The sequence below is a fragment of the Clupea harengus genome, chromosome 11 (genome assembly GCF_900700415.2).
Source record: "Clupea harengus chromosome 11, Ch_v2.0.2, whole genome shotgun sequence".
Taxonomy (NCBI): domain Eukaryota; kingdom Metazoa; phylum Chordata; class Actinopteri; order Clupeiformes; family Clupeidae; genus Clupea; species Clupea harengus.
Window position 1 is genome coordinate 6579805 of NC_045162.1, and position 22997 is coordinate 6602801.

Below are 22997 nucleotides of genomic sequence, written 5' to 3' on the forward strand. Positions count from 1 at the left end.
TAAAAATCCCTCTTTCCTCTTAAATCACCTCCAGTCTTCAATCAAGGTAATCTGGTCAAGATAACAGTATATCAGTCAACATAGTCAACGCTATGGAAAATGGAAAATCTGAACATGTGATTACTTAAGTCACCACAGGATGTCGCACTACAAAAACCTTCACAAAAACAACTTCAGAAGGTTACATGGTAGTTGGAGCATTGCCGTAATTTGATTGGTTTAGAGATAACACGTGAAATGGTGAACTTTATCAGTGAGGGACGTATGCGCTGAAATAAGCTTTTATTTCGTGTAATAGGACACAGTAAAACACTTACATTATTACATCAATTAAATGTGCATTATTTTTACTCTGAACAGGTTACATAAATTGCAGACTAACAACATGGGGGCGTGCCGAGTCATATCCTTTGTCGGCTTTTACTTTCGGTTGCATGCCTTCTCTGGAAAGTCCGGGCATTTCTTATAATCGAGATGTAGGTATCTGTAGTTTGCTAATGTTCATGCCATCCTTCTACTCGGTGGAATCACTGTGACTATTCCTTCATTTTCAGAACTACAAGTTACAGTGGATAAGAATAAACAGCGTAAGAGGACAGAATTCTGTCAAGTCACTCCTTTTTCCAATGTAAGTATACTGTTAACTGAAGTTTGGATTATATTTATAATTCTAAATACCTACACTTTTATTTTAAAGATACAATGTGCAATGCCATGTGCAGTTTTGGAAAAATATTAGGGATGGTGTTGCTAGTTTTCAATTATTCAAGTGAAAGTGAAAGTGTTGCATTTTGTCATATCCTCGTCTTCACATTTAGATTTATGTATAAGCCACGTTAGTCCAAGTCATTTTTTTTCTTTTTGAAACACTCTCACAATAGTCAAAGCCAAACGTATGGCTTCTTCTCTGTTACTTCTTTCCTGAATTATTTAGCCAGACCGTGCCGTTCCGGGATGCAGAAAATGTCGTACTTCTCGCCACTACTCTATATATTGGCGGATATGTGTGTGGTTCAAGGTGTTCGCCATGCCCAGCTGTCCTCGTTCCTTATCCCGCGTCCTTTCGTGGTCCTGTGGGCTGGGGGGCTGCTCCGAGCTGGTGCCCAACTCTTTCTCACTTACACCTACCCTGGCACCCTGCCCTGGATGAAGACCCTTGAAGGGGTGCAGACCCAGTGTGTTCTCAGCTTGTTGTCTCCAGCGTACATCACCTTTCTCTGGGCCGTTGGGCAGTCAACTGTGGAGCTACTGTGGGGATGGCATTCTTGGGAAGCGGTATTAGCCAACTCTATTAACACATGTACATAAACAATGATGTATTTGTAATTCTGAACCGCTTTAAATGATAGTCATCAGTTATCCGGTTCACTGAAGTGTATGTTAGTATGCCTAATGTTAGGAGCAATATGGCGTTATTGTTGACTGTTTATAGTCATTAGGCAAAACAATATGGCAAGTAGCTGTATAATGTATACATTTGTGAAATAACCCTGTTCTGTCGAATTTTTACAGTTACTACAGAATTATGTGGTGGTGGCTGTGTCCCTGCTGTACTGGACCCGTTATATGCCAAACATTCTCTCGGAGAAGACACAAAAACCTACCAAAAAGAATGGGGCCTCTCTGCAAAGGTTGCTGGGATACATGAGGCCATACGCCTGGCGTTTCACTGCAGTCATCTCCTTAGTTATTGCTTCCTCGTTGGGTATGCTTGACCTTTGTGATTATTAAACATATTGCTCAGTAAATCAGTCACAGGAGTGTGAAATATGAAAATATGAAAGGTCTTGAACTGTGTTGCGATCCCATCAAGGGGGCAGATTATTTAATTTCGCTCTCAGACATTTTCTTACAGTCCTAATTTGTAATTTATAACTTGCATTATATTTCTTGACATTTATGGCTAAGAATTTTGTGATGAAGCCCTTCTGCACTTAATTTCTTGCATTTCTATTGTGCCTATTGACTGTGCGGCAGAACATTATTTTATAATGAAAGTGAAAGTGGGAGCGCAAGAGGGAAAGTCACAGAATATATCGCAGTAATCATAAAATGCCATCTCATAGCTGTTCACACCAGTCTCTCAGTGAGATTGGCTACACCAATGATTTTAGAGAATGGGTGGAGAATTCATATTGAATTAACTGATGTGGCAGTACTTGGGAGGCACCCTCAGATGTGACAAACTTCTTTTATATTAGGTGAGATGGCCATTCCACACTATACGGGCAAGATGACTGATTGGATCATGAATGAAGACGAGCCTGAGGCCTTTTCTCATGCCATAAAAGTCATGTCATTGATCACCATCATGAGGTGAGAGACGACTTTTTCACTGACAAAAGTCTCCAGTTTAGTATTCTTTTTATTAAACTTCAAACAGATATTACGGCTAATACACTTTATAGTGCAGACTAAAACATCTGTACCATCTCTTTTTTGCTTCTGTTCTGGCAGTGCGTTGTGTGAGTTTGTGTGCGACCTCATATACAATATCACCATGAGCAGTATCCACACATTCATCCAGGGCCTGGTCTTCAAGTCAGTGCTCAAACAGGAAATCGCTTTCTTTGACAAGTCAACTACAGGTAAGTTATCAGTCAGTTGAACAGTTTGAACATATATGACTCACAGCATACTGCTTTTAAACCCACTATAGAATGCAGCTGTTCTAGTGAAGTGGTCTTCACCAACCAAGTTTCTTTAAAACTGATAGATTAATTAACTGAGAAGAAGATTTTATCATAATGTCAACATACATAATTGTCCACAACATATTTAAGTCTGTTTTTCTTGCTGATTTGCCTCTGAGTGTGAGGTTCCCATTGAAATGAGTGAACATCACTAGTAGAGTATGAATACTTAATTACATACTAAATGAGGTTAATGAATGAGACTCTGGTCAGTGTCTGCTGTCTTTGGGGAATTCTTAAAAAACGTTGCAGCTCACGTGCAAACCATAGCTATGAAATGAGACCTTCCCATACACACCTTTCACTTGAAGCTGTGGTCCCCTCTCTTTCACCTCAGGTGATATCGTGTCGCGAATCACAACGGACACCAACACCATGAGCGAGTCCTTGAGTGAGAAGCTGAGTTTGTTGATGTGGTACTTCTGGAGGGTCATCTTCCTGTTCTGCTTCATGATCAACCTCTCCTGGAAACTGTCGCTCTTCACCTGCATGGGCCTGCCCATCATCTGGGTCATTCCACAGATCTCCGGAAAGTTCTATCAGGTATGCCAGAGTTATGCCTGTGGGTTTAGTTGTAAAACGGTCAAAACGCTGAAAATGTTCTTAGGTGTCGGCGTTGTTCTCCAAGAACATATTTGAGCCACCCAAATTCAGATATGCTAAGCCACTGGCCTGTGTTGTTTGCTATTCAGTTTAATATGATGGTTGAGAAGGTCCCCAGACATTCACAGAAACAGGTTAAAAGCAATAGTGGACCGCTTAGCTGAGGTTTCATATTGTGTCTCTGCTCTCACCTCAGCAACTGTCAAAGGACGTCCAAGAGTCTCTTGCCAAAGCCAATGACGTTGCCATAGAGACGTTCTCCTCCATGAAGACGGTGCGGAGCTTTGCCAATGAGGACGGGGAGGCGGAGCGGTACAATAAGAGGCTGCAGGAGACCTACTCCCTCAACAAGAAGGAAGCAGCAGCCTATGCAGTCTCCACATGGACCAACAGTGTAAGCTGACTCTGATGTCATATCCTGAACATGACTGCTTGATGTGTCACTGTGTCTGTATTAATTGTACATTATACTATGACTCATTTTTATATGGAGTGATGGAGCATTATTAAAGTGTTGAGATTTGAAGGTACATGTCAGATTAAGACTGAACAAGTAGCACCTTTGTTTCTTCTAGATGTCCAGTCTGGCTCTGAAGGTCAGCATCTTATATTATGGTGGACGCCTGGTGACGGGAGATGATGTCAGCAGTGGAGACCTGGTGTCCTTTGTCCTGTATGAGTTGCAGTTCAGCAGTGCGGTGGAGGTGAGGGACCCACACTGCAACATGAATCAAATCCCCAAGGGCCAAGGGTCACAGCTGCCTGTGTTTGATCTGTGTGCAGAGATAGTGATGGTGGTACTTCTCCCAGAACAGTTCAAACAGGTAACACCAAACCAGGCTTGCTCAGGACAGCTTGAACAGGTAACACCAAACCAGGCTTGCTCAGGACAGCTTGAACAGGTAACACCAAACCAGGCTTGCTCAGAGCAGCTTGAACAGGTAACACCAAACCAGGCTTGCTCAGGACAGCTTGAACAGGTAACACCAAACCAGGCTTGCTCAGAACAGTTTGAACAGGTAACACCAAACCAGGCTTGCTCGGGCACACCGACTCAGAAGGAGCTTGGTTACTTTGGCTACCTAGATTGTTATCAGTCATGATTTGAAAAAGAAATGTGCTGCTACTGTTCCTGTTTCCTGAATCTGGTCAGTCTATTGAATTCCTGACAGTTTCAGTTAGCTTAGAATGCTCTGCATCCTGAATTGATGTAAACAAACAGAAAAGATAAAGTGGGGAAATGCTTTAAAAAAAAGTTTTGAATTCCTTGTGCTGCAGGTGTTGATGAATTACTACCCTCATGTGAAGAAGGCCATTGGTGGCTCAGAGAAGATATTTGAGTATGTGGATCGAAGTCCTGAGATTCCACCTGATGGGACTTTGGCACCGCAAAAACTAAATGGAAATGTGGAGTTCCAGAATGTTACCTTCTCTTATCCAAAGAGGCCAGACACAGCTATACTTAAGGTAAGTGTTTTGTGTTTCCCACACGTGTGTGTGTGTGTTTGTGTGTGTGTGTGTGTGTGTGTGTGTGTGTGTGTGTGTGTGTGATAGAGAGAGAGAGAGCGAGCAGAATTGGTTCTTATTTTTAATCTCACCTTTTATCTTTCCTGTATTTCTGGTTTTCACCTCCTCATGTTCACTCCATCTTGTCCATCTCTGTGGTTTGTTTATCTATTCTCTCTCTGCAGGGGCTGTCCCTGCAGCTGAAGCCTGGCCAGATGACGGCGCTGGTGGGGCCCTCTGGTGGTGGGAAGAGCACCTGTGTGAATCTGCTGGAGAGGTTCTACCAGCCGGAGCAGGGATGCATCCTGCTGGATGGAGAGCCACTGCTCAGCTACAAGGACCAGTACCTGCACCAAAAGGTTCCCTGAACATATATTCTGTATTAAATATATATATATATATAGTGTATCAATTAGTCTCACAATTTCTGAACTGTAACCTATTCTGTAAAGTGTAAAGTTTGAAATATTGTGTCACTTGTAGCCAAAACTACATACAGTACAACAAATTCAGAGTATTAAAACATTCCTGATGAACAACTGTTTAACTTCCTTTTTATAGTGTATTCGTATAGTATTAGGTATTGTGTGTCATTGGAAATGAATGTATTTGTGTCTTTTACCCAGATAAGTGTGGTGTGTCAGGAGCCCAAGCTGTTTGCTCGCAGTCTGAAGGAAAACATCAAATATGGCAAAGAGGACGCCACCGATGAGGACATGATACAGGCAGCCAAAAGTGCCTATGCCCATGACTTCATCACCAAGCTGCAGGACGGCTACGACACAGGTAAGTCTCAGGGTGCATTTGAGATTGATGCGTCTTTGAGAACTTTGGAAAGCACTATTTAAGTGTGATGTATTATTATTATTATTATTATTATTATTATTATTAAGTCTATGTGCTGATATTCTACATATGTCCAAAGTTGTCTTTTCCTGAGGTGTCAGATGTTAGTTCTTGAAAGTGTTTTCGGCTGAAGCTTAGTCTCTTGTATGTTTTTCAAAGATGCTGGCGCCAAAGGAGACAGGGTCTCTGGTGGTCAGAAACAGCGCATAGCCATCGCTAGAGCCCTCATCGGGAAGCCCAAAATTCTTGTGCTGGATGATGCGACCAGCTCACTGGACACGAAGAGTGAAGAATGTGTAAGGAGATCCAGAATTTTCACAATCTATAGCATTGATCACTGTCGGAGTATAGTCGGACTTGTCTACTTTCAAACCTAGTTTGAAGTGCATTTGCCATCATTCATTCAGTCTCTGTGTGTGTGTGTCGGTGTGTATGTGTATGTGTGTGTGTGTGTGTGTGTGTCTTTGTGTGCGTGTATGTGTGTGTGTGTCTTTGTGTGTGTGTGCGTGTGTGTGTGTGTGTCTTTGTGTGTGTGTGCGTGTGCGTGTGTGTGTGTGTCTTTGTGTGTGTGTGTATGTCTTTGTGTGTGTGTGTGTGCGTGTGTGTGTCTGTGTGTGTGTCTTTGTGTGTGTGTGTATGTCTTTGTGTGTGTGTGTGTGTGTGTGTGTGTGTGTGTGTGTGTGTGTGTGTGTGTGTGTGTATCTTGTAGGTCTTCGAGGCTCTGGCTGAGATGAGGAAGAAGCAGCAGTGCTCCGTGCTGCTGATCGCCCATCGGCTGAGCGCCGTGGAGAAGGCCGACCACATCGTCTTCCTCCAGGACGGGGAGGTCAAGGAGGAGGGCACCCATGACCAGCTGGTCCAGATAGAGGAGGGTCTGTACGCCGAGTTTGTGAAGAAGCAGAACACCGCCATCCATCGCAACGCCGGGGAGGGGACGATTTGTGAGGAGCAAGAGGCCTCATCGCCTTAAGTCTTAAGGGAAACTGGGATTTTTTTTACCTGGGCCCTATTTTCACTAGGGACAAAAACGATCGAGATCGGCCCAGTATTGAGTTAGAATGCTATAACCGGCTATACAATGTATGTGCTTACCTCAATAACTGGAAGGAAACTGTAGAACAGATGCTTGCCCCATGGGATTAGTTTGTATAGCCGTTTTGTGGTTGCTGGTTATAGGGTTCTAACTCAATACTGGGTCTATTCCGATCATTGATTGTCCTTATTAAAACTTTAGACCCAAAAAGATCTAAAATTAGGTCCCAGGTTGAAAAATCCCAAATGTCACTGGTCAAAATGTCTCTCTTTCACCATAAGGACATACTATGTTGAGATGAGTTAAAATGTCTCTCTTTCACCATAAGGACAGACTATGTTGAGATAAGTTAAAATGTCTCTCTTTCACCATAAGGACAGACTATGTTTAGATGAGTTTCGTTTGATGATGCTTTGGAGGCCAAATACTGTAATTTGTCACGCCACAATTGGTATTTTAATTCCATTCTTATTCTTGACTTTACTTTTTATTGAAACACCAGTGTACAAGGGCATATAGTATAGGTATGCTATAATAACATGAAACCTTCTAATGGCAAGCATTGCCCGTTTCATTGTCTGTAGTGCTATAGATTAAAGACCAGAAATGCCAGTTCTCACGTAATATTAAACAGTTTAGTCCTCCTGAGCACTCCTAAAGCCTTTGAGCACCCATAAAGCCGTATTATTTGAGGAGTCTAAGGTTAAGATATTTAAGGAATCTAAGATGTGTATATATTTAATTGGATTTTGTAGATAGTTTCTCCACACCACTTCAGCAATTGTGACAGCGACCATTATTCAGGCCTAACAGACCATTTTACAACCTTTTCCGTGTCATTCCCAATAAATGTGTTTTCTAAAAAAAAACTCTCTTCACTCTTTGTAGGCACGTTTATGTGCATCTGCATTGTTGTAGTTTTTAAGGTTATGACCCTCAGTGACTGATTAGCAGATGTGTGCTAGAATGCCCATATCCGTCTTTACTCGGTGTGGTACGCCAGAGAGCAGCTATATTTAGCGTAGCACGCACAGCCTCATGTGGGAGAGAAGCTGTGGTGAAATAAGAGCTCCATCTGTGCCGGCAGTTCTGGATGAATCGCTGCAAAATTCTGTCTTCAGCCTTTGCCTTCTCTGCAGTGTCATGCATCACCTGGGATTTCTGCTAGTAGCTCTTCCAAGAATCTGTGACGAGAATTTTTTTTATTCTAGCGCAGAAACAGTTGTTAAGAATTCCTGCTCTGACCCATATGCAAACTTCTGTGTGGTTTCTATGGAAACACATTTGACATCATCAGATAATTCCACACACAGTGGCCGAGTTGGAGCTGGAAGTTTTTTTTGTCTTTTCCTGCCACTTTTGTCTGCCCACATCAAAGCCTCTCGGCAGGAGGCCGTCCTGTGGAAGCCGCAGGCCGCCTCGGCGGTAAACAATTGGCTTCGCCTCTGCTTCCCAACAACAAAGCAGCCATGACATGGTTTACAGGAAGCAGATTCCAGGAGACAGGAATTCAGATAAATGGGACACTCCAGACTAGAGAAGTACCATGAAATTAAATTAGGACACAACCAAATGTGCACAACAAACATTGGAACTTGCTGTGAGCGTCTCTCAGAACAAGGGCAAACTGAAACCTTTGTCACTTCTACATGCCTAGTGATAGATGATGATGATGGTACTGGCGTCCAATCAGAAAAATGGAGCTAGAGGTAGAAACCCCAGCGAGAGGCCCGTTGGACTGGTGCTTCCTGGCGGCACGTCATGGGGTTTGGCCAGGGTGCCAGCTCTGAGCAGTCGGCTCCCTCTTGCGGATCTTGGTGATAAGCGCGCAATAAGGAAGCGATAAGACTAGGTTGTGCATCAACACAAATATGGAGTCTGTGAGAGCCGTTCACACCCACATGAGGAAGCTATGAAATTGGTTTCTTGATCGTTCAGTCGACCAACGGAGCATATGTATGTAATACGCAAAAAAGCGTACAGGACTTCCAGTCCTGGGTGTCCATATTTGACATTGGCTCCTTACTATAGTCTCTGTTCCTCCTATATGGCCATGGGGTATAACAAGACCAGAAACAGGCCACTCTGCAAAGGATTACTGTCAATTTGACACAGTTGGCTAATAAGTTTGCACCATGTTCAACAGCTCATTGTTCAAACATGTAGGACTGTGAGGGCAGTAATTAGACACCTAATAAGAACAGAACAAAAACAAGATGATCACTCCCAGGTGTATAGATCCCTGAGCATGACCCTGAATATAAACCAGCTCATTAGGCCCCATAGTTCCATTAAAACTGAATGGCATTTGAAGACAAATCTGCCTTATTACTTTCAGGCCCAAACACCCCTGCTTGTGTCTCCAGGCCAAACAGGCAATAACAAAAAGATAAAAGGCTTTTTAAAGAACAAAATCTCTTTTAATATGTACAGCCGAGAGATGATGTTTGTTGATGCAGCCAGAAGCTATATTAAACCAAGTTGTACAATATTCAAAAACTCAACAATGGATATTCGGATAGTCTAACATTTTTTTTTTTTTTTTTTTTACTGAAAAGGGAGGGAAAAAAACAAAAAGAAAAAAATAGAAGTCACAAATAGAAACATGATCTACAGTACAACTGTTATACAAGGAATGGCGTGAAGACCAGTTCTTTTAGCTTAAGTCTTTTTTTTTCTCTGTACATGTGTCCTTGCTAATGCGTTAGCATTTAATGTGTCTTGTCCTGAGGTAACATAGTACAAATAATACAGTTCGCTAAGTCGAGCATAAAAATCAAGCGTAAACTAGCACCATCCCCTCTAGTTCAGACAAGCCGACACTAGAGTGTCCAATTCCAACTTTTTTTTTGTTTTTTTACAGTACCGACCCCAGACACAGATGACATATCTGTGGTTCAAAGAGAGATGTGAGGTGAGAGTGCTCTTATGAAAACAGCAGCAAAAGAAAATAGCTTCTGCCATCCCTGGCCAGTCAAAAACAGCCAGACAGTGAAAAAAAAACAACAACTGTAGATTGTTTTCTACAAGCCAGTATCGGGTAAAGACAATATTGACAGGACAGAACAAAACAAAAAAAATTGGGGGAAAATGAATAGTGTAATCTATTAGAAACACATCAAAAGCTGGACCAAAGTGATGCACACACTGTACGTATAGGGGACACAGACATATAAGCTAAAACACTTCACTGCTAACACATCAAAGACTTCCATTTCAAATGGTTGTGACCGGTGATTCTCTCATACAGTATGAGATCACATTTTCAGGTGTTGTACAATGTAGGAGGTGCTAGACAGGACAGATGACTTTAAATGACCCTAGATCGTGAATTGAAAGAACCTCCGTATTTATAATGGACATGTGCTTCTGAAAGGAAGTTCACCGTATCATTTACATGTTCATCTTTTACTGTAACGACCACCGCCTACAACCACTCCAGCGAGGGCTGTTCTGTGTCCCCAGACGGATGACCGTCACAACTAAGCAATGCAACATCACAAGCTCGTATCCAGCTGAGATGCTCTTAGTGTTTGCAGCAAAGGGAGGGGAGGGGGTGCAGGTTCATAAGCAATAACACTGACAAAAAAAAGAAAAGGGAAAAAAAAGAAAACACACAAAAAAAATCAAACAAAACCTATATAAAAAAAAAAAAAAAAAAAAAAAAAAACTCCTTTCGGGTGTCCCAGCTGCTGATTGACAGCTCAGAGGAACTAATCGTCCAGATGTCCCCACCACACTCTCTTCTCTCCTCTCCTCCGCTCTTCTTGATGTCCCCACCACACTCTCTTCTCTTCTTTCCTCTCCTCCGCTCTTCTTGTTCTCTCCCACTATGGGCTGCTCCTTAAAATGCTTCTTTATGAAAGAAAATTATAATCCTTATAATCTGTACAGCTATTTACACAGAAACCAAGAGTGTCGACAGGCTGCTAAGAAAGGGTCTTGCAGTCAGGGGGGTGGGTACCAGGGTCTAAGGGGGCTGTTCCATCTCCTCTGCACATGCTGGGGAGATGATGTGTCTCTTACTACTACTCCTCCTCCTCCTCCTCCTCCTCCTCCTCTCCCCATGGTATAGCCCCTGTAGTCCACCACCCTGAACCCTCACTCCTTCTGGACCTGGTCTGATCCCTGAGTTCTGCCAGTCTTTCTCTCTCTCTCTCTCTCTCTCTCTCTCTCTTTTTTTGTTCTTTCATTCACACCCTCTCTTTTCCTGTTGGAGTGCAGGCTCAGTCCGAGTCACTGGTGTCGGAAGAAGAGGAGGAGGAGGAGGAAGACGACGAAGAGTCCGAGCTGGAACTGCTGGCACTGAGACGAGAGGGCACCGGATGAGTCTCCGCCGCATTGGGCTTCTCCACTGAGAGAGAGAGAGAGAGAGAGAGAGAGAGAGAGAGAGAAAATTGAATTGAAGTTTAAAAAAACTACTTCGACACAATCTTTAAAAGAACATACAAAAACACTCCCAGATCATTCCCTCACGATATGAAATAAATACAAATACAAGGAGATGCAGGATGCAAAATTCACATTTAAGTCAAGAGACCCAGCCGTTATTTAATGAAGCAGAAATATGTGAGAGGAAACAGCCAGGAAGGTGGGAGAGAAAGAAGGAGGGAGAAGAGGGGGAGAGGACAGAGAAAGAAGGAGATGAGAGAAAGAAGGAGGGAGAGGGGGGAGAGGACAGAGAAAGAAATCAATGTAGGGCCACCAGAGAGAATGAAAGCTGTGGGAGGGCAATGTTATATTTAAAGTCTAAAGGCGCACGGTGAGGAGATCCAGACAGAGCCTGGGGGTGATGTGATGGCAGGCTGGGGTTTAAGCACCATTAAACATTCACTATCGGCCTGCTGCACACGGCCACAGGAGCTACGGGCCCGAGAGACGTCTAGACAGGGTTGTGTGTGTGTGGGTGTGTCTGTGTGTGTGTGTGTGTGTGTGTGTCTGTCCCTCTGTTGCATCCACAATAGGGATTTGGCATCTCACACACAGTCAGTCACACAGTTCATTCAGTCAGATCTGAATGAGAGTGTGTGTGTGTGTGTGTGTGTGTGTGTGTGTGTGTGTGGTGCCTGTTTCATGTGGGCAGCGGTTCTCCAAGCTAAAGCGGTGATGTAAGTCCTGTATGTGTGTGCGTTTGTGTGTGTGTGTGTGTGAGTGTGTGTGAGAGAGAAACAGACACTCACCCTTGGGCTTCTGGGGTTTCTTGGCGGAGTTGAGCTGGCCACTGACGTCCTGCAGCCTCCTCTCCAGCTCTCTCCTCTTCTCCAGAGCCAGCTCCTCTTTGGACTTCCCACCGCTCACCTTCTTTACCACTGTACACACACACACAGAGATAAATGTGAGTATGGTAATGTGAGTATGTCAACCTCAAACCAAACAGAAGTGATGGCCCAGTGTTGTAACTCTCATGGTTTTATTTTTGTACCCCCTTTGGAGGGAGCATGCAGCAACACACACAGTTCTCAAAAGTACGTGAAAACTATAAAACACAGTATTCTTATATGTATCTCATATGCTGCCAAGCCTGTGTGTGTGTGTGTGTGTGTCTCACCGTAGGGCTTGCGGGGCTTCTTGCGCAGGCAGGTCATGACGTAGCGCTCAAGCTCACGCAGTGTGGACGGCTTGAGCGTCTCGAAGTCGATCTCGATCTCCTCGGGGTTGGTGTCGCGCAGCGAGGGCTCGCGCGCCTGGATGATGTGCACCACACGGCCCAGCTTCTCGCCCGGCAGCTTGTTGATGTCCAGGCTCAGCTGCCGCTTCTCGTCGTACGACATGGGGCTGGTCTCCTCCTCCTCCTCCGAGTCGTAGTGCGGCGGCGCGTACACGTTAGCCGGGGCCTTCTTCGCAGGTCTGCCAGAGAAGAAGAAGAGGAAGATTGTCAAAAAAGGAGTTAAGACATTTAGTCATTTAGCAGACGCTTTTGTCCAAAGCGACGTACAAGGGAGAGAACAGTCAAGCTAAGAGCAATAAAAAACCTGGTGTAAGAATAAATACTAACTTCTACTAACTTTAGCTTCAACAGAACTGCTAACTTAACATAAAGGAATGTATAACAACATAGTACAACTCACTTAATTAATGTAATGCATAGGTGATGCAATAACTTCCATCCAATGTAAGTTAATGTGTTGTAATATTCTCTTCAACATGATTTGTGTATGTCTTATATTTATGTCAGAGTAATTCTGCAATTTATTTCAGATAACCATAGGTTAGTATGAGAATAAAACTTTTTTTCTTTTGTTTTGAATCTGTATTCACAACTGTTCTGTTGACGGCAGGCAGCTAATAGCACAGTTTAAATACTACACGGACCTACAGGGCTTTCAACAGACAATGGTGTGGGTGGGAGGACGCTCAGCAGGCTGAAGCCCCTATCCCTTGCCACACAAGAGAAGAGGAGAGGAGAGGAGAAAATAGGGACACGATTGATGGGATGACAAAGAAATGAGACAGGTGTATAAGGACAGATGAGCGAGGGAGAAAGAAAGAAAGAAAGAAAGAAAAGGGGGGGAGAGAGAGAAAGAGGGAGGGAAAGGGAGAGAGAGAAGAGAAAGGGAGAGGTAGAGAGGAGAGGAGAGAGATAGAGGAGCGAGGGTGAGGGACAGAGAGGAGAGAGAGGGAGAGGGAGGAGAAAGAGAGGGAGGGAGAGGGAGAGGCTCGTAGACTCACTTGTTGGTCTTGTTGCTCTTCTTGGCGGCCCCCTTCTTGCCCGGTGTGGAGGACTTCTTGACCTTAGCGGCTTTGGCCGCCTTCAGCCGCTCCCGTTCCCGTTCCCTCTCTCTCTCTCGTTCCCGTTCCCTCTCTCGCTCCCTCTCTCGTTCCCTCTCTCTCTCGCGTTCGCGCTCTCTCTCCTCCTCCAGGTTCTTGCGACCGGCTTTGCGCTTGTCCGCCTTCTTCTTCTTCTTCTTGTCCTTCTTCTTCTCTCGTTTCTTCTTGGGCTTGATGATGGGGCCCTGGGAGAGTGCAGCCAGCTGCTCATGCACCGCTCTGAGCTGAGGGGGGGGGGGCAGCTGTTAGAGCACTGCACTGCACCACACACACACACACACACACACACACACACACAGACAGATCATTCTAACCACACACACACACATCCTTCTAAACACACACACACACACACACACACACACACAGCATTCTAACCATATGCACACACACACAACCTTCTAACCACACACACAGCATTCTATCCACACACACGCGTATTCTAACCGCATACACACACATTCGCGAAAACTATAACACACACACACTCGCTGGGTTTGCGCGCGCACACACACTCACATCACTAGAGTGTTTTCGACCTGGAAAGTGCTCGTCTGTAGTGGATTTGTATGAGAGGCTCAAGTTTCTGGGTTAAACCGAGTTTTTCTGAGTCATCATACCTCACGAGATCACCCTAAATTCAGGCTAGAATACAATTCTAAAGCCTTTTTAAAATATGAAAAGAAACATTTTCAAAGGATTTCCATGACTGTGGGCACCCTGTTTTTAACGTATACAGGAATGGTTGTCATCACAACATAACCCTTGGTAGAGTGGTCAGGACTTGGCCTGTTCATTTTGTCATAATGACAAGCTTGCTTTAGCCGGCTTGTATGCAACTAATTAGTGAAGAAATCAATCATTTCTAATGATCTTACTAGAGTCCACTGGTGTCCCTTTGTGAATTATAGCTGCCTGAGGCAGTCAATTATATATCGCAGTGGTCAATTTCCCCTTAATAATTGAAAAAGAAAATCTAGTATTCGTTAAAGCCACGTAATAAAAGATGTTAAAGGATAATTCACACTACTTTCATACGGATCATTCCAGCCTAGTTTTCCATATCTAATTGAATTACAATTTGACGTAAAATGTAAAAGGTCTTTGTTAAGGTCATGAAACTTTATAAAAATAAATTAGCATGTTAGAAGATGGGTTAGAGGACTGATTGCACTTCGTGCCAGTTTAATACCACAGCTCTTTTTTTTAATAATTTTTAGTAATTCAAAATTCGTTTTGTACTATTTCAGCTCACTGCTAAAAATTACTGAAAATATGAAGGTTGGTGGTGGAGGTGGAGGACACAAATACACGAATATTAACATTTATTTTGAGTGTGGTTGTTGCATCCTGCTTCTCAGGATCTATGGTCAGGCTGTTGTTACATGGGTTAGGTTAGGTGGTTGGGTAGGGGCACTTGCATGTGACAGTGAGAGGACTGGCCACTATGGTAAGTCCCCAACCAACAGCGCAAGAAACATCTTTTCCCGGGTATAACTCAGGACCTTATTACTCGCCTCATTTATCAACAGCGTTAGATTATAAACTTCAACAGTTGGGTGGTTTAACAAAATACATGTTACCGCTAGCATGACAAAATACATGTTACCGTTAGCATGACAAAATACATGTTACCGTTAGCATGACAAAATACATGTTACCGTTAGCATGACAAAACTACCTCTAGCTGCCTGAGCTCTACATGTATGTATCTGTGTGTGTGTGTGTGTGTGTGTGTGTGTGTGTGTGTGTGTGTGTGTGTGTGTGTGTGTGTGTGTGTATCCATCTGTGGCGGTGTGTGCACAACCGGCAGTGTGTGTGTTTATTGTGTTTCTGTTAGTTTACCTATGTGTAGACCTTGACTGGTGTGTGTGTGTGTGTGTGTGTGTACACACAGGTTTCCTTACCTGTGTGCAGACCTGGTCCTGAAGCTCGGCGAGGCGGTGCGCTCGCTCCTCCTCGCTGTCGGAGCTGGGGCTGCTCTCGCTCTCACTCTCGCTGCTCGGCTCGCTTTCTGACGACGAGGAAGACGAGGAGGAGGACGACGAAGACGACGAGGAGTGCCTTCCCAGCATGCCCATGCTGCCGCGGCCCACGGGCATGGCGGCCAGCTCCTCGTCCTCCTCTTCCAGGACCTCATCCGGCATCTTGGCGTAGCGGAACTCAAACACGTCCTGAATGCAAACACATACATTCATCAATACATATATAACACCAACACATGGAAAAAACGTTCTCCACATACATTCAGCTATTGATAAACGAGGACATCGGCCATACTTGGAAACTCTTTCGAACAAGGTGTATTAGCAATTCGATTTACATTACCATAAAACCAAATGAGGGAATTCAAAAATATAAACAAACACAGCCCTGAAAATGTAACGATAACAGTGTAGTAAGTGTAATAACAGTGTATTAGTGATACCCTCCAGGATTTCGCGATGTTGCGATCGCACCAATTCACGCAGATTCAACGATTCCCCGCAAATTCAGTGATACGTTGCAATTTTAAAAGCCCCCGCGAAATCAGTAATTTTAGGTCGCAACTATCACAAAAAAGGCCCGGGGGGACTGATTAGTGTAGTCCTGATACATTTAGGTAGTTCCTTTTACTCTTCCTCAGTGTTCTGCACACTTCTCCGATCTAAAGGGCAGCTGAGCGTGAGGCTGAGCCCAGTATCGTACCTGCAGCTTGCGAGCCATGGCCACCACATCATGGTCCGGCGGGTTGTACTTGTAGCAGTTGGAGAACATGAGTCTGATGTCCACGGCGAACTGCTGCGCGTTTCGGTACTCCCGTTCGTCCATCTTCCTCTGAGAGATGTGAACAAAGAGGAAGAGGAAGAACAGAGGGAAAGAGAAGAGTAAAGAGAGAGGTCAAGAAATGAAAGAAGGGTGAGATGATGAATGAGGGTGAGGAGAGAGAGAGGAAAAAAAAAAAAAGGTGGGCTGTGAGTTTACATAAACCGAGTCATGAAAGGCCTTGGCTCGTCAACAGAGATGCAGAGATGCTGAAACAGATGCTCAGGACAGAACAGTGGCTCTGTGCAAACTGCTTCAACCTAGTTGAAGATGAAGATGATGATTTGACTTCATGTCTGTTGGTGTTATTGGTTGGTGATATTTTGGGCATGTGGGCCTACCCTGACGACACTGAGGTCCACGGGGTGCTTGATGATGTCGTGGTAGTCGTGGAGCCCCAGCGTGGTCACGTCCACGGGCTTGTAGAAGGGCCAGGCGTAGGCGGCGTGCTTCTTGGACAGCAGCTCCTTCAGGATGCCGTTGCAGTACTTCAGCTGCTGGCTCAGCTTGGCCCGGCGCCGCGCCCCGCCCGGTGGCGGCCGCACCGAGTCCGGCAGATCCTTGCGGGGGGGCTTGATGGGCCGGCCGCTGCCCCCCCGCCGCGCCTGCATCTTGGCGGGCACCGCCGGCTGCAGCTCCACCACCGAGACGGGCGCCAGCGAGAGCGGCGCGTCGGGGGTCAGGCCATGGCCCTTGCCCATGCCGCCGATGCGGGCCTGGGACAGCGGCGGGCCCAGGGAGGGGTAGACCACGGTACTGGGGGTGGTGGTGTCCGCTTTACGCTTCACGCCCTTCTTCTGCAGAGACACACACACACACACACACACACACACACACACACACACACACACACACACACACAGAGACAGACACATGTAATTCAGGTTGAAAGAGATGGTCGCAGTCCAGTTCACTTAGGTCATTTTACTATCCCAGATGGGAAACTTTGCTTGCAGTCAGGTGCACAAGATAAAAGATAACCACCACAAATCCAAAAAGTATAGAAATGTCCCCCAAATGTCACCTACTTCATACAATATACAAAATATCAAAACAATCTCTAAAATACTATAATGAATGAGATTAAAATCATGCTAAAATGACATGTGCATTTCACAGGTTTATTGCACAGGGAACAAAGGAGTTCCTAGTCCTATTGCACTTCAATCGGGGTACTCTAAATCTGGCCTGAGGCAAGAGTCACTGGGACAATCTAATGACCTTGCACGCCACCTTCACAACATGGCTCCAGTGATGTTAGTCCCTGATGCTCAAGTTGCCATACAAGGCAATAATGGAGAAAGTAAGAAAGGATTGGATAAAGGACTATAGAACAAGGGCATTGTTTTTCTATTTACATTAAAAACATTTAACTTCCCCGGGAAGAACAAACGTTGCTGTCCCTTTTTACGCTTCAGAATTAGCATCAAATGTTTGTTGGCAATGACTGTTCCTGGACATCAATAATGTTCAGCAAATTCAATGCCAAGTCCTTGAATGAAGGCCTGAGATGGTGGGTGGGATGACTTCTATCTAAAATCAATGAGCACAACTTTGGTATTTAATGGGAGGAAGACTTCACTGCACATCAGTCATCACATTGGTCTTTACGAAGCAGACGGGCGACGAGGACGTGTCTGCCCCCATGCTGCCTTCGACAATCACTGGTCTAGAGACTGTCCAGCAGGGGGGGGCAGGACAGGACCCTGAGGAGCCGGGGACAGGACAGGACAGGACAGGACACAACCCTGAGGGGCCGGGGACAGGACACAACCCTGAGGGGCCGGTGGAGGAGAAGCGCCACTCTGACAGAGAGCCAATGACTCTCACGCTCTGAGTTCCACATGGTCAGACATCTACGATGCAGCCCACAAGATTTACATCAAGATTAAAACAAGTACGCAACGCAGCCCACAAGATCTACATCAAGATTAAAACAAGTACGCAACGCAGCCCCCTTTGCCAGGGATGTCAATGCCACTGGTCTGAAGTCATTTAGCTCCTTAGAGGTTCTGCTTTTAGTCCTCGGGACAACAATGGACTCCTTCCATAACACTGGAACCAATCTTTGCTCCAGAGAGACATCTTAAAAAAATATATATAACAGACTCACAGAGACATCTTAACTATATATAACACACTCACAGAGACATCTTAAATATATATAACAGACTCGCAGAGACATCTTAAATATATATAACAGACTCACAGAGCTGTTCTGAACAACAATATCTCAGCAGTTTTCCTGTGATCCCATCCGGCCCTGGGTTCTTGGATTCATCTTAAGTATGATACTTAAGTTCACCGCACCAGTTACTGCAGTCACTGCCCAGTATGCAATCACACTATTGTGATTTTCATCACAGCACTAAGTGCTATACTATTACATCTCTCCTCAGCTCCAGCACTGTTCCACTAAAGAAGTTTTGTTCTACTGTGATTTCCTCCCCCCCGTTTCTGCCAGTGTCTGTGTGTGTGTGTGTGTGTGTGTGTGTGTGTGTGTGTGTGTGTGTGTGAGTCTGTACCTTTGCGGTGGGCTGGGTGTGGGGGGGCAGGCCCAGCACGCCGTGCCCCGTGAGCACAGTGGGGGGCGGGAGGCTCTTGGTCAGCAGCGTCTGTGGGGGCGTGGGGTAGCGGGAGCCCGGCGTGTCGGGGGACGAGGATGAGGAGTAGGCCGACTGGGACACGGCCGGCACCTGGTGAGCCGTACTCACTCCCCCTGAAGCAGTGCAGGAGAGGAAGGGAGAGGAGGAGAGGATAAAAGAGAAAACAAACATCAGCACCCACCCATCAATATGTGCCAGAGATATGCAGTTTAACCACAGGTGAATATTAAACCATGAGCTCATTAATCGGTGGGGGCGGTGGTGCAGTGGTTAGCGTCACTGCTTTGTACCTGCCGATCACTGCAGGCTGTCTGTACGTCGCTAAATACCAGTCCTTTACCATTAATAACTCATTAATAACTAGCACTCAGTCTAGTACATTAAAACAGAAGATAAGGCTCATGTGGATGTCAAGCACTAGATGAGTATGAGGCGTGAATGGTATTCCATCAATAAAGGCATGATGCCTTAATTCACATACTCTTTGATGGGAGAGACGCAGCAAACAAACAAAGGGCAGAATAGCTACATATCTACTAGCTTTTAAACTCTCCAGATGTTTGTGCAGAATAGCTACATATCTACTAGCTTTTAAACTCTCCAGATGTTTGTGCAGAATAGCTACATATCTACTAGCTTTTAAACTCTCCAGATGTTTGTGCAGAATAGCTACACATCTACTAGCTTTTAAACTCTCCAGATGTTTAGTCATCACATCACAAATAGAAAACATTAACAAACACAAACATCAGGCACATTGATGGACACCCTTGTGCAGACTCTCCCCCCCCCCCCTTATGTTCACTGTTGCAATACTTCAATCTGATGCCAATTACAAATTGTTACGATCATATTGCGACACAGCAGGGGAACGCAGTATGACTAAAAGGCCAGACTCTCTGCCTAAACTCTCCAACTCCAATAGATATGCAGCTAACTTTCTTCATAAGCACATGAATGCACCGTAATCATGTCCACAAAACGATTATTAAAACATGCCTATCTTCAATCAATCAATCAATCAATCAATCAATCATCAATCTTATATTATAAGTACTCAAAGTCGCTTTACAGAGTCCAGTAGTCATTCTGTCACAGTCATACGACATCTTGACACCAAGAACTAAAATCACCAGGCGGCGGGCGCTGAGGGTTCCTACCGTGTCCCTGGCGTACTCCTCTGCCCTTGCGCCCTCTCCCAGGCTTGGTGGGCCTACTGCGGGGGGCCGGAGGGGCGATCTCCAACTCGTCCTCCGGCATCTGGGCCACCTTCTGCAGGAAGGCCTTCTCCAGAGACTGGGCCATCAGCACTATGTCATCTGTGGGCTGGGTGACAAACCGAACGTCAAAAAAACACCCACCACGCCTCACACTAGTGGCTGAGCTCATCATGTTTTGTTGACATGTATGCTGTTCAAGGACATTGTATTGAGGACCTCTATGCCATATGTATGACTTCAAACCTACCTTGTTGTAGATGTAGCAGTTGGTGAACATAGTGTTGAAGTCCTGTATGCACTCGCTTGCGCTACGATAGTAGTTGTTCTCCAGCCGTTTCCTGATGGTGCCCAGATCCATGGGCTGCTTGATGATCTTATGGTAGTCCTGACCAAGATGAACACAACAACGGCATTCACACTTTAGTATTCAACACATTAACATGAACTATGATCTACCCTTTTAAAGTCACTAACTACAATTGGCTATAATGCACCTTCAGCTGTCACCCGACACGCAGCAGACAGACAGAAGCCAGAGAGATCAACAACTCTCACTCCTCTCACTCAAAAGGCGCGCACACACACACACACACACACACACACACACACACACACACACACACACACACACACACACACACACACACACACACACACACACACACACACACACACACACACACACACACACACAGTAATCAATAATGCGCTGGAGCAGAAGACCTGCAGTTTGCTGCTACGGGTGATACCACAAGCGATGCATATACCCGCCAAAATATAGAACCAGAACGTCATCTGACCACAATGAGATGATTAAATATAGATATTTTTAAAGATGGCAGCGTTTGGGGTGGAAGAGATAGCTGCTCACAGACACAAGTCCAAAACAACAACATGGCCCTGAGATGAACTACCCTTAGACATAGCAGTCCTTGGAGTTGCATCACACAAAAGCATACATCACACAACAGAAGCACACAACAGAAGCACACATCACACAACAGGAGCATACATCACACAACAGAAGCATACATCACACACCTAAAAACAACGTAGTAGCACAGAATTTGCTGCCTAAACATGGACCCACAAGCCAACTCTACTGAAAGCCGCGCCAGTCAGAGGCATATACACTCACCGGCAGGTTGAGGCGCACGGCGTCCACAGGCCCGTGGAAGGGCCAGGCGAAGTGGTGGCGCCACAGGGCCTTGATCATGGCCTTGTGGAGGAACTGAATCTGGTTGGTAACACGCCCGCCCCGGGAGGGGTCACTGACAGGGGGCTGGAGCGGCTGCGTGGGCATGGTGGGGCCGGAGGGTGGGGGCGGCGGCAGGGGCACGGTGGGCAGCGCAGGGCTCTCAAAGCCCTCGAAGAGCAGCGAGGGCTTGCGGATGCGCTTGCCCGAGCTGGTCGTCACACCTGGCTCCATCCCGCCGACGACCGACAGGCCCACTCCCAGAGAGCCGCTGCCATGGAAACGCAAAGCACACATAGAGAGCGTAGAGGCAGGTAAGAGAAGGCAGGGGAGGAGAGAATGGGCGTGGATGAGAAAGGAGGGAAACTTAATTCAGATTTAAAAACTGCTAAAATCTTAATGTAAACTCTCAGCAATTAGTGCCATTGTATGTCTGCGTTGCTAGGAATGTGTTGTGCTAATAACTTTTATCACACAGTGGAATAAATACATTTTCATAGATAGCATTTATGCAATGTTAGAATTTTCCCTGAAGCTATTTTCATGTCCTTTGTAAACTTATTTGAACTAAAACCTATATTGAAACACTACACACATACACATATAAACTACTCACACTTTGATCACTCACTGCTTCCAATATCACACTCATAGTTGTCTATAAATAGTGCACATAATAAACAACTGCTGGGAGAAAGTGGATCTTGGGTAAATTAGGAACTTGACCTTAACCAAAGTAAACAAATAGGTAAATTACAGAGTTTGCCCGATATTAACGAAGAAAGAAGTAGCTAGCCTATGTTAAGCAACACATAACACATAATGATTTATTTCGCTAAGGTTACTCTTCACGTAATTGCATTCACGACCCAATCACAGTAATGTTACCATGCATGACGGGGGCATTTAGAATAGATTACTAAATGATTTAGTTATTGTGGCCAAAACAGAGATGCGTACAACGTTATTTTTTTCGATTCCTCAGAGCCTATACGCTTCAAATGGGTTAGTCACCCAGCGGTCATCACATGGACTACCTAAGTGTTTGTAAACATAGACGCAATCTGCTAACCCAGATGAGCTGACGCGCCTCGGATGATTACGCAACCGAAGTAGCTAGCGATAGATACTCAATGATGGAGCCGGGTTTCAGTCTCAACCCAACCCAGACGAACTCATGCACAGACTTCTACTCAACATCCAGCACCTAATGAATGGTTAGCACTCAAGGCTATATCACTATAATCTTGTCAGCGAGAAAATGGCGGCAGCGCAGTTCCGCGGGGCGGGTTAGCTAGCCTAGTTCTGACTATTCTTGTCTAGATGATACCCATTGTAAAACTACTACATCACACAGGTTATTTCTTCTCACATACTCTGCAAGCAGGTGAACGAATACATCCAGTCATACTGATTAAGATGTACCGCGTAATTATTTTAGCTCGGTAGCTAGGATTTTATGAACCCATTCGATCGGATTTCAAGAGCGGAGCTCACACAAAGCTAGGCGAAACGGCTCATTCTCAAACACCGTAACTTTGTGATTTATTTCATGCGTGAAGTGAGTGTAAAGCAAACTAGAATGTACCTGTCAAGTGGCGAATTAATAGCCGCATCCATCAGGATGGATCTGGATTTTAAACGTAGCCCAATTACTCAGAACTGTTCCACCCCGCTTGCATTCGAGTCATCCCTTTGCGGTGCAACTAGTAAATAGTGCCG

The 22997-nt window shown here is 45.2% G+C and overlaps 2 protein-coding genes across 3 annotated transcripts; one reads left to right on the forward strand and one right to left on the reverse strand.

The window, feature by feature from the left end:
* The first annotated feature begins 220 nt into the window (after positions 1–220).
* tap1 (transporter 1, ATP-binding cassette, sub-family B (MDR/TAP)) lies at positions 221–7550 on the forward strand. 2 transcript variants are annotated; one of them, XM_031576804.2, is made up of 14 exons: positions 221–476; positions 555–628; positions 939–1275; positions 1513–1705; positions 2202–2316; positions 2458–2588; positions 3031–3236; positions 3493–3690; positions 3872–4000; positions 4575–4763; positions 4988–5161; positions 5429–5588; positions 5808–5944; positions 6358–7550. In XM_031576804.2, the coding sequence occupies exons 1-14, from the start codon at positions 435–437 to the stop codon at positions 6616–6618; spliced, it is 2346 nt and encodes a 781-aa protein (XP_031432664.1). In that variant the 5' UTR covers positions 221–434; the 3' UTR covers positions 6619–7550. The 2 variants fall into 2 exon arrangements, with proteins under 2 accessions (XP_031432664.1, XP_012673518.2); XM_012818064.3 differs by having other exon boundaries at positions 460–476; positions 935–1275.
* A 1529-nt stretch (positions 7551–9079) lies between these two features.
* brd2b (bromodomain containing 2b) lies at positions 9080–22980 on the reverse strand. Its single transcript, XM_031576802.2, has 12 exons — positions 22864–22980; positions 21219–21546; positions 20328–20465; positions 20021–20186; positions 18780–18973; positions 16596–17051; positions 16138–16266; positions 15357–15623; positions 13351–13673; positions 12230–12528; positions 11862–11990; positions 9080–11035 (listed from the first exon to the last, which is right to left on the reverse strand). Exons 1-12 carry the CDS (start codon positions 22893–22895, stop codon positions 10908–10910), a joined length of 2589 nt encoding a protein of 862 aa, XP_031432662.1. The 5' UTR covers positions 22896–22980; the 3' UTR covers positions 9080–10907.
* Between the last annotated feature and the right edge of the window lie 17 nt (positions 22981–22997).

What these genes read in the sequence shown, in the direction of transcription:
- tap1 (XM_031576804.2), top strand. Translation starts at nt 435, where the DNA reads ATGCCTTCTCTGGAAAGTCCGGGCATTTCTTATAATCGAGAT. An exon ending in CTTTGACAAGTCAACTACAG is followed by an intron (nt 2,589 to 3,030) that starts GTAAGTTATCAG and finishes CTTTCACCTCAG; the next exon opens with GTGATATCGTGTCGCGAATC. An exon ending in ACCAGTACCTGCACCAAAAG is followed by an intron (nt 5,162 to 5,428) that starts GTTCCCTGAACA and finishes TCTTTTACCCAG; the next exon opens with ATAAGTGTGGTGTGTCAGGA.
- brd2b (XM_031576802.2), bottom strand. Translation starts at nt 22,895, where the DNA reads ATGGATGCGGCTATTAATTCGCCACTTGACAG. An exon ending in AGGAGTACGCCAGGGACACG is followed by an intron (nt 18,974 to 20,020) that starts GTAGGAACCCTC and finishes GCACTGCTTCAG; the next exon opens with GGGGAGTGAGTACGGCTCAC. An exon ending in CCATGGCTCGCAAGCTGCAG is followed by an intron (nt 15,624 to 16,137) that starts GTACGATACTGG and finishes GTTTGCATTCAG; the next exon opens with GACGTGTTTGAGTTCCGCTA.